Consider the following 11,430-nt stretch of genomic DNA (forward strand, 5'->3'; position numbering starts at 1 on the left):
GTTCGCTAGGTCTGCCGCCATTGGTACTGTGCAGTCAAAATTTCTTCTGTCCATTACCTTGATATGCTCCTTGTCGTCGTATTCTGTCATGGCGTTTGTGGATTCAGGCGCTGCCCTGAATTTGATGGACTTGGATTATGCTAAACGTTGTGGGTTTTTCTTGGAGCCCTTGCAGTGTCCTATTCCATTGAGAGGAATTGATGCTACACCTTTGGCCAAGAATAAGCCTCAATACTGGACCCAGCTGACCATGTGCATGGCTCCTGCACATCAGGAGGTTATTCGCTTTCTGGTGTTGCATAATCTGCATGATGTGGTCGTGTTGGGGTTGCCATGGCTACAAGCCCATAATCCAGTATTGGATTGGAATTCCATGTTGGTGTCCAACTGGGGTTGTCAGGGGGTACATGGTGATGTTCCATTTCTGTCAATTTCGTCATCCACCCCTTCTGAGGTTTCAGAGTTCTTGTCTGATTACCGGGATGTATTTGATGAGCCCAAGTCCGATGCCCTACCTCCGCATAGGGATTGTGATTGTGCTATCAATTTGATTCCTGGTAGTAAATTCCCAAAAGGTCGACTGTTTAATTTATCCGTGCCTGAGCACACCGCTATGCGCAGTTATGTGAAGGAATCCCTGGAGAAGGGGCATATTCGCCCGTCATCGTCGCCATTAGGAGCAGGGTTCTTTTTTGTAGCCAAGAAGGATGGTTTGCTGAGACCGTGTATAGATTACCGCCTTCTTAATAAGATCACTGTTAAATTTCAGTACCCCTTGCCATTGTTATCTGATTTGTTTGCTCGGATTAAGGGGGCTAGTTGGTTCACTAAGATAGATCTTCGTGGTGCGTATAATCTGGTGAGAATCAGGCAAGGCGATGAATGGAAAACTGCATTTAATACGCCTGAGGGTCATTTTGAGTATCTAGTGATGCCGTTCGGACTTGCCAATGCTCCATCAGTGTTTCAATCCTTTATGCATGACATCTTCCGTGAGTACCTGGATAAATTCCTGATTGTGTACTTGGATGACATTTTGATCTTCTCGGATGATTGGGAGTCTCATGTGAAGCAGGTCAGAACGGTTTTTCAGGTCCTGCGTGCTAATTCTTTGTTTGTGAAGGGATCAAAGTGTCTCTTTGGTGTGCAGAAGGTTTCATTTTTGGGGTTCATCTTTTCCCCTTCTACTATCGAGATACATCCGGTTAAGGTCCAAGCCATCCATGATTGGACTCAGCCGACATCTCTGAAAAGTCTGCAAAAGTTCCTGGGCTTTGCTAATTTTTATCGTCGCTTCATCTGCAATTTTTCTAGTGTTGCCAAACCATTGACCGATTTGACCAAGAAGGGTGCTGATTTGGTCAATTGGTCTTCTGCTGCTGTGGAAGCTTTTCAAGAGTTGAAGCATCGTTTTTCTTCTGCCCCTGTGTTGTGTCAACCAGATGTTTCTCTTCCGTTCCAGGTCGAGGTTGATGCTTCTGAGATTGGAGCAGGGGCTGTTTTGTCACAGAGAGGTTCTGGTTGCTCAGTGATGAAACCATGCGCTTTCTTTTCCAGGAAGTTTTCGCCTGCTGAGCGAAATTATGATGTGGGCAGCCGAGAGTTGCTGGCCATGAAGTGGGCATTCGAGGAGTGGCGTCATTGGCTTGAAGGAGCTAAGCATCGCGTGGTGGTATTGACTGATCATAAGAACATGACTTATCTCGAGTCTGCCAAGCGCTTGAATCCTAGACAAGCTCGTTGGTCGTTGTTTTTGCCCGTTTTGACTTTGTGATTTCGTACCTTCCGAGCTCTAAAAATGTGAAGGCGGATGCTCTGTCTAGGAGTTTTGTGCCCGACTCTCTGGGTTTATCTGAGCCGGCGGGTATCCTCAAGGAAGGAGTAATTGTGTCTGACATCTCCCCTGATTTGCGGCGGGTGCTGCAAAAATTTCAGGCTAATAAACCTGATCGTTGCCCAGCGGAGAAACTGTTTGTCCCTGATAGGTGGACGAATAGAGTTATCTCTGAACTTCATTGTTCGGTGTTGGCTGGTCATCCTGGAATCTTTGGTACCAGAGAGTTAGTGGCTAGATCCTTTTGGTGGCCGTCTCTGTCGCGGGATGTGCGTACTTTTGCGCAGTCCTGTGGGATTTGTGCTCGGGCTAAGCCCTGCTGTTCTCGTGCCAGTGGGTTGCTTTTGCCCTTGCCGGTCCCGAAGAGGCCTTGGACACATATCTCTATGGATTTTATTTCTGACCTTCCCGTTTCTCAAAAGATGTCAGTCATTTGGGTGGTCTGTGATCGCTTTTCTAAGATGGTCCATCTGGTACCCTTGTCTAAATTGCCTTCCTCCTCTGATTTGGTGCCTTTGTTCTTCCAGCATGTGGTTCATTTGCATGGCATTCCAGAGAATATTGTTTCTGACAGAGGTTCCCAGTTTGTTTCGAGGTTTTGGCGAGCCTTTTGTGGTAGGATGGGCATTGACTTGTCTTTTTCCTCGGCTTTCCATCCTCAGACTAATGGTCAGACCGAATGAACCAATCAGACCTTGGAAACATATCTGAGAGGCTTTGTTTCTGCTGATCAGGATGACTGGGTGTCCTTTTTGCCTTTGGCTGAGTTCGCCCTTAATAATCGGGCCAGCTCGGCTACCTTGGTTTCGCCGTTTTTCTGCAATTCTGGGTTCCATCCTCGTTTCTCTTCAGGACAGGTTGAGTCTTCGGACTGTCCTGGTGTGGATACTGTGGTGGACAGGTTGCAGCAGATTTGGACTCAGGTAGTGGACAATTTGACCTTGTCCCAGGAGAAGGCTCAACTTTTCGCTAATCGCAGACGCCGTGTGGATCCCCGACTTCGTGTTGGGGATCTGGTTTGGTTATCTTCTCGTCATATTCCTATGAAGGTTTCCTCTCCTAAGTTTAAACCTCGTTTTATTGGTCCGTATAGGATTTCTGAGGTTCTTAATCCTGTGTCTTTTCGTCTGACTCTCCCAGTTTCTTTTTCCATACATAACGTATTCCATAGGTCATTGTTGCGGAGATACGTGGCACCTATGGTTCCATCTGTTGAGCCTCCTGCCCCGGTTTTGGTGGAGGGGGAATTGGAGTATATTGTGGAGAAGATTTTGGATTCTCGTGTTTCAAGACGGAAACTCCAGTATCTGGTTAAATGGAAGGGTTATGCTCAGGAAGATAATTCCTGGGTTTTTGCCTCTGATGTCCATGCTCCCGATCTTGTTCGTGCCTTTAATGTGGCTCATCCTGGTCGGCCTGGGGGCTCTGGTGAGGGTTCGGTGACCCCTCCTCAAGGGTGGGGTACTGTTGTGAATTCTGTGGCAGAGTTCACTCCTGTGGTCACAAGTGGTACTTCGGCTGATTCTCTCTGGGAGCTTCCGTTTGTGGAGGAAAGTGGTACTGCAGCTTCTGAGTTTCCTCCCTCAGGTCATCTGGTGAGCTCGTTAGCTGCTTCTCTACTTAACTCCACCTAATGCTTTGATCCATGCTTCCTGTCCATGTTCCAGTGTTGGACTTGTGTTTCTCTGGATCATTCCTGTGGCTTGCTGCTCTGCATAGCTAAGTGCTTCTTTGCTATTTGTTGCTATTTTTCTGTCCAGCTTGTCTATTTGTTTTGCTGGAAGCTCTGGGACGCAAAGGGTGTACCTCCGTGCCGTTAGTTCGGTACGGAGGGTCTTTTTGCCCCCTTTGCGTGGTTTTCTTTAGGGTTTTGTGTAGACCGCAAAGTTATCTTTCCTATCCTCGTTCTGTCTAGAATATCGGGCCTCACTTTGCTGAATCTATTTCATCCCTACGTTTGTCTTTTCATCTTACTCACAGTCATTATATGTGGGGGGCTGCCTTTTCCTTTGGGGTATTTCTCTGAGGCAAGGTAGGCTTATTTTTCTATCTTCAGGCTAGTTAGTTTCTCAGGCTGTGCCGAGTTGCATAGGGAGCGTTAGGCGCAATCCACGGCTGCCTCTAGTTGTGTTTGGAGAGGATCAGGAATTGCGGTCTACAGAGTTCCCACGTCTCAGAGCTCGTTCTATTATTTTGGGTTATTGTCAGATCACTGTATGTGCTCTGATCGCTATGTACATTGTGTTACTGAATTGCCTATCATAACAGTTGAGAATTGTTTGGAATTTCCCTTAAACAAATTTTATGGGCAAATGATCAATAGGTGACCCGACCTCAGTATTAAGCGTGATTTATGAGCCATATAAGTCAAAGCTAACATTTTAATAACTGAATGGTATTGTCTGCCATGGTGATGAAAATTGGTGAAGAGAAGACAATCTGCATGCCAATATGTTAGGTGTCGAGTTCCCGCCACTGCACAGGGGGAATCTCGAACCATGTCCTCTGCAGTCTCCCATTCTTCCAAGGCCGTAGTGGAGTCTACTGAGCAGAGAAGTCGGTCCCAGCGTCTGGCTCAAGCTGATACTGTGCGTCTGGTTACAGCTGCTGTCCCAGGATCAGCCTTTGTAACCAGCATTGATCAGTGGCGAGCAGACATTCCAGGGACTAAGTCCTGCTTCTCTTCTACTGAGCATGCCTGTGGGACAACCTCTCATTGGAGTTCAGAGGTCACATGCTCAGGTCCTATAGCGGCTCCGAATGGACCATTAGGCATGTCCCGGAAGGCTACAGCTATAAAAGGTTTGCATGGCCACTCGGCCATGCGCTAGTATAAACCAAAATGGTGTGTGTGTGTGCTTGCATGACTATCTGGTGAAATCTCCTTAATGTTCCCTTTCCCTCTGGTTGTTGCATGGGCATTTGGGTGAGTGGATTGAGGATACAGCATCAGTCAGTGGCTTAGTCATCGCCACACATTTGGTCTTGCATATGCAAGAGCGACACTGCGTGCACTCTGTGCGCTTTAGCTTTCAGCTAGCGGTTCTGCAGTTGCGTCCGCACTTACAGGCTGAGCATAGTTCCTGTTCAGAGTAGAGTGGGAAATCCCAATTGAACCCAGCATCTGTTTGGGAGTCCTCAGGCGCGGGCTCAAAAGCCACTGAGTGACCGAGCAGGTTCAACCACCAGCTTAGTGGGGGTGAGTGCTAGGGATCCCACTAGCTCCTGCTCTGCTGCACCCTGTGACATTTAACAGGGTTCAGCGTTCCTATTGTTCTCTGCAACTCTGTGGAGCAACAGATTTTGCATTTCTTCACACCGGGTGACGTTAACCCATGTGTACTTAGGCGTAATACCGCCATAGAGTGCCGCCATTACTTAGCAACAGGTTCCATCACTGCACGGTGGACCCCGGGCTGGGAGCACACCTTATATCTGGTGCATTCCACCAGCCTTAACACAATATCACTCTTGAAATATTGAAAAGATTTTCTCTGCAGAAAACACATCCATTGACAAGGAACCAAAAATATTAAATTTATTGTCCTCAGGAGGTTATACAACTAATTTTTTGTTTTGGTATTGTAATTGCGTTTTTACAGCCTGATGGGCTGGTTGTTGACGATTATCCAATCACAATGTAAATATTAGATCCCATGACTCTCTAAATGAAGATGATAACTCATGACCTGATAATTAACTTATACTAACATGCTTCGTAAACTGATTTCATCTGACTATATAAAGCCCTTAAGCACCGATGCAAAAGGAGCGATCCCATCTGTTATACCAAATTCAACTATGGATTCCAGTACCTACAAATTCTATAACGAAAATGGCTTAGATTCGAGACAACACTTGGATCATTACTTGTCAGATAAACCTGAAATGGCCTTTGGAGAGGATATTCTGGAATTTCCCGTTAAAAATCTTTTAAAAACTTTCACTGAGGGTATGTACTTTTTATATTATAGGGTATGTACTTTTACAATTCTATGTTTATTGGTTTTAAATAAATACAAGTTGGGCAATTTTTTTTCTTTTACGTGTTTGGGTAGAGAGAGGGGCAAGCAAGCTGTTCCATGCCTACATGTAAGTTATGGGATGAAATAGCTTTTACACTGAGAATACTAGTGATGACTGATGAGCAAACATATGTAAAAAAAAAGAAAAATTGTTGGAGCGCTTCTTTAACGTTTAACTGACATATGACTTATAGGTAGGTCATATGCTAGCTCTGTCTTTGATGCAAGCTCAAAAACTGATGGCAGATGATGACTGTGTAAGGCTATGTTCACATTTGCATTGTGCGCCGCTGCGTCGGCGACGCAACGCACAGCGCAAATAAAAACACACGCAAAAACGCTGCGTTTTGCGACGCATGCGTCGTTTTTTGCCGAAATTTGGACGCAAGAAAAATGCAACTTGTTGCGTTTTCTTGGTCCGACGCTTGCGGCAAAAAAGACGCATGTGTCGCACAACGCAACAAACAAAAACGCATGTGTCCCCCATGTTAAATATAGGGGCGCATGACGCATTCGTCGCTGCTGCGTCACCCGACGCAAACCCGACGCAAACTAGCATAACGCTAATGTGAACGTAGGCTAATTCAGCCATCATCTGCCTCTAACAGCCGTGAATGTATCAGAGCTCCACCAGCGGATTTTAACCTATGTCTGACAACAGCATTTACAGAGTGCAGTCGTGAGGTGCATTGTTCAAACTGCCCATCGAGTCCTCCACAAAAACTCAGGGTACAAAAATCAAGCGCCATTGACAAAAATTGGAAAAATATTATGGATTTCAGAAAATGGAAACACAAACTAGATACATTTTTTTGGTAAGTTTCCAACATTTTTTCACCACTTAAATAAAAAAAAAATAGGTAAGTTTGGTAATGCCATAATCATACTAATCTGGAGAAGCACATTAGTAGGTCCTTTTACCATTTAATGAATATTGTAAATAATAAGCACCACAAAAAACAATTATGTAATTGTGCTTTTTTCTGGCATTTCACCACACTTTTTCCAGTACATAATATGATAACATGAATTATGCAATTCAAAAGTGCAAAAAACAAGTTCTCGTACACCATATAGAGAAACAAAAAAAGATATGGCTCTTGGAATAAGGAGAGGAGAAAATAAAAGCTCAAAAATTGAAAATTCCCATCTTGGGAAGTGATAAATTTAGATTATGATGATCCTTCAGGAATATTGAACACTTACAATAAGGTTGTTCCACAGATTACATTTCAGTTGTTGGGAGTCCTAGCTAGGGGATGCTTTTCGCTCTGATGATTGTTGAAGGAACCATCTGATGATTTGGCAATGTTTGTGCACCTAGCAGCAGAGAACTTTGGAGGATTAATTTTACTTTCTTGGATTTCAGAAATGCATTGTTCACCTATTTTGTTGGAAATTATTCAGATAAAAGCTATTGCTCATCTAAGACGTCTTTATGGGTTTAACATAATAAATGTTTCAAGCTTTTATCAGTGGATGGAGCAATTGTAGCTAAATATTAGACTGGATAGATAGAAAAATAATATTTAAAAACGTTACATCGTACAAGAAGAAAGCTAATAACAAGGAGTTTTGTAATGATTGTAACTAAAGGATAGCAAGACCCAGTCCATAGGGTAAAATAAACGAGGTGTTAGGGGTCGAGTTCCCGTCTCTGCACAGGGGGAATCTCGGGCCATCTCCGCTCCGCTGATGACTGGGCATCCTTGTTACCGTGGGCAGAGTTTGCCCTTAACAATGCTGTAGCTGACTCCACCGATCAGACTCCTTTCCTCCTTAATTACGGCCAGCATCCGCGGGTTCCTATGCCTATGCCCGTGTCCTCTGCTGACTCCAGGGTGGCAGACTGGGCAGTGGAGGCACGGGACATTTGGGACCACACTCAGGATGCCATCCGGGCCTCCAAGGAGAGAATGAGGTCCTCCGCCGATGCACATCGGCACCCTGCCTCGACCTTTGCCCCTGGCAATTTGGTGTGGCTCTCCGCCCACAACATCAGGCTGCGTGTAGAGTCCACTAAGTTTGCACCTCGCTACTTGGGTCCCTTCAAGGTCCTCGAACAGGTTAATCCTGTGGTCTACCATCTAGCCCTTCCTCCACGCCTAGGTATCACTGACACCTTTCATGTTTCCCTCCTTAAGCCCGTATACATGTCCCGATTTTCTGAGTCATCTGCAGGGACATTGGGTTCATCTACGGACAATTTCGAGGTGAACACTATTTTGGGGTGCAAGGTGGTACGTGGCAAAAAATTTTATTTGGTGGACTGGAAGGGTTACGGTCCTGAGGATAGGTCCTGGGAGCCTGTTGAGCACATTCGGGCTCCGCAGCTCATTGCCGCCTTCGAGCGTAGCGAGGCTCAAGGAGGGGGGCCCTAGGAGGGGGGTAATGTTAGGGGTCGAGTTCCCGCCTCTGCGCAGGGGGAATCTCGGGCCAGCTCCGCTGCGGTCTCCAAATTCTTCTCCTGCCACAGTGGAGCCTGCTCAGCGGAGTCAACAGTCCCAGCGTCTTGCTCAGTCTCACTCTGTTCAAAGAGTTAATGCTGCTTTTCCTGCTTCTGCCATTGAAGTCAGTGCTGGGCAGCGGCGTGCAGACGCTTCTGGGACTAAGTCCTGCTTTTCTCGTTCTGAGCATTCCCTGAGTAAGATCTCTCAGTGGAGATCGAGGGTCACATGGTCAGATATTGCAGCTAAGTCCATTGGTCCTTTCAGGAAGGTCCTGTAGGTGCTAGGACTAAGTCCTGCTTTGCACACATTGAGCATGCCCAGGGCAAGATCTCTCAGTGGAGATCTAGGGTCACATGCTCAGGTATGGCAGTCTCTCATTGGTCCTTCTAGGAAGGTCTTTTACTTGTTGCAGCTATATAAGGCTCACATGGCCGCACGGCCATGTGCTAGTATTGTCTTTTGTTATGTGCTTTGCGCCAGTGTGGTCACGTGAGAGTGTGTTCAGGGACCGGGCTGAAATAAGCCCCTAGAATGCTGGCACCTCTGGCGAGGAGTTTGTGTTTGAATGTGTTCAGGGACCTGGCTGAAATGAGCCCTTAGAATGCTGGCACCTCCGGCGAGGAGTTTTGTGTGCATGCGTGACCACTGACTGCTCTCTGTTTGGGCAGTTAGCCTGTGACTCTGTGGTGTCTAACAGGGCACAGTGCTTTTCTTTCACGGCTACTCGGTGAATTAACTGAGTTAGTCCATACCGCCATATAGTACCGCCGTTTGCTAGCAGCAGGTACTCCTGCACGGTGGACACCCAGCTGCGAACGCACCAGTATCAATAAAAACATCTCTATTTAATTGGTGCATTCCGCTAGCCCTAACACGAGGTGACCTGCTTTTCTTGATAGCATTCTTCCCATAGCAGGAGATATCATTGTGCATGGTTTTCTGTCAAATCAAGAAATCCATGTGATGTATTTTGGCAGCTGGGTCTACATGCCTAAAATTACAGAAGAGACTTCTTTAAGATGATGTCTTTATAAGATAAGGAAAATATGTTTTGGATGGATTCACCAGTCAAATGATGGAAGCAGATGTACGAGGTTGTCTTGTGGTAACGAGACAAACTTTCTAACAAAACGTTCTTGAGTATTGGATTTATTGGATTGATCCATTCTGCTTGCTAATAAGAGAAGCATTTTCTATGCTGCAAGAATGATAAATGTATGCACCCCATGTTATTGAATTTTTGCCCATGATATCAATAATGCATAGACAGGATGGAGAAAATAGATGTATTCGATAGATATCAGTTATAGTAAAAGTAGTGTATTAACACAAAGATGAATCCAGTTACTGAAACTCTCTCACCTGTCTGTGTATGTATCCTTCAATATTCAGAATTTTTTTTCTGCAGGTCATATTAAAGGAGACGTCTTGATTGATATCAGTCCTGGTTCCATGGTTTATCATTTGTTTGCAGCCTGTGAGTATTTCAAGCACATCATAGTTCTAAAGTCTAGAGACAGCTGCATCATGGAGCTGAAAAGATGGGTGGATGAACGTACAGGAGCATTCGATTGGAGACATGCCACAAAACTTCACGTAGATGTGAATGGAAACAGGTGACGTATTTGTCCAAAAATTAGGAAAACCTTAGGCAGATATTTAACTGATTAGAAACAGAGTAGTAAATATTCATAGATTTCCAAAGTACAAAAAAAACATACCACAGTACAATTTTTTTTGCAGTGGCCCACTGTGAAAGCATTTTTTAGGTACACTGGTTTTCTGTAAGAAAAGTTTTATTAGCTTAGAATACCAGAGCCAAAAAAACCCCAAAACATTATTTTGGCCACCATTAGGTGAATGGCAGCCTATGGCTGCTTTTAGCGCATATCTATGGAGCTTTTTCCTAAGACATGTTAAATATCCAAACAGAGCGTATGCTCTTAAAAATCAGGTGCTCAGTGGCAGTCCACCAATGGTGGCAGGCCACACCATCACTATGGTACTGAATGGTACCACTTGTCAATTTCTTCTAATATCTGCTGATTAAATATCGCAAAAAATAGCAGGACTTATAAAGAGCCATTTCCACATATACTGTTCCTTCTTCATATATGGCAGGAGCCATCATAGTTAACTCTAACTGCTGCTCTTTAAAAGCTGTGATAAACAGAGAAGATGGCATCTAAGCGGTTAGACAGAAAAAGGACTCTCTGTCATCCACATTGGCCCACAACAACTCAATCACAGGAACCCAATGTTTTGTTTCATGGTGGGTTTGGGCCGCATGGGAGGCCCTATTTTTTTAATCTTTCTTACGTGATCTCTGACTTTCTATTTGTGACACTTCTAGACCATCAGCCCTGGTTTAATTCGAGACTCTCTTCAGTCCTGGAATCCAGTAGTCAAGCTCTAACCACTGAGCTCTAACATCATCCATTCAATATTGTCAGTGGTATAATCACTTTTCTCATTTCCCCATTTCTTTCAGTGATCGGTTACAGGATAAAGAAGGAAAACTGAGATCAGCCCTTCAACATGTTGTGAAATGTGACCTTGAGAAAGAAAATATCATGGATCCAATCGTCTTACCACTGGCAGATTGTGTCATCTGTTGTGGGCTTCTAGAACTTATCAGCAAAAACCAAGATGATTACATCCGATATCTCAGGAAGATTTCTTCATTGCTGAAACCTGGAGGACACTTCATAATGATTGGGGCTTTAGATATAACATATGTAACAGTTGGGAAAGACAAGATCCATTCTTTCAGTTATGATGAGGATTTTGCCAGGAAAGCTTTAGTTGGAGAAGGTTTTGTTATTGACCGCTGTGAGGTTAAGAAGAGAACGATTGTGAGTGACCTCGTTGACTATAAAGCCGTCATATTCATTGCAGCTCACAAAGAGAATTAGATCCAAAATGACTCAAGTTGAGTGTCCATGTCACAAAATATACGTAAAGCTTAAGTCCCATTAATTTCTTTAGGCGACAATCAAACTGTACATTTGGAACACCATGCTGGCTAACTGCTTGTCAGCTGCTTTTTAACAGCTGCTCTGTTTCCTGTTACAGTTATTTGACAACAGTCTAATAAATTGAAGTATGTGATATTATACTA

General features: G+C 44.6%; 1 protein-coding gene across 1 annotated transcript; it reads left to right on the forward strand.

The window, feature by feature from the left end:
• The first annotated feature begins 5,530 nt into the window (after positions 1-5,530).
• LOC138651218 (indolethylamine N-methyltransferase-like) lies at positions 5,531-11,430 on the forward strand. Its single transcript, XM_069741252.1, has 3 exons — positions 5,531-5,786; positions 9,718-9,925; positions 10,801-11,430. The coding sequence occupies exons 1-3, from the start codon at positions 5,546-5,548 to the stop codon at positions 11,222-11,224; spliced, it is 873 nt and encodes a 290-aa protein (XP_069597353.1). The 5' UTR covers positions 5,531-5,545; the 3' UTR covers positions 11,225-11,430.

Source organism: Ranitomeya imitator, chromosome 10 (assembly GCF_032444005.1).
Source record: "Ranitomeya imitator isolate aRanImi1 chromosome 10, aRanImi1.pri, whole genome shotgun sequence".
In the NCBI taxonomy this organism is placed as follows: Eukaryota; Metazoa; Chordata; class Amphibia; order Anura; family Dendrobatidae; genus Ranitomeya; species Ranitomeya imitator.

Bases quoted from the DNA above. Each gene is read 5' to 3' on its own strand.
- LOC138651218 (XM_069741252.1), top strand. From the start codon at position 5,546: ATGCTTCGTAAACTGATTTCATCTGACTATATAAAGCCCTTAAGCACC. The intron at 5,787-9,717 runs GTATGTACTTTT...TTTTTTCTGCAG, and splicing joins TTTAAAAACTTTCACTGAGG to GTCATATTAAAGGAGACGTC. The intron at 9,926-10,800 runs GTGACGTATTTG...CATTTCTTTCAG, and splicing joins GTAGATGTGAATGGAAACAG to TGATCGGTTACAGGATAAAG.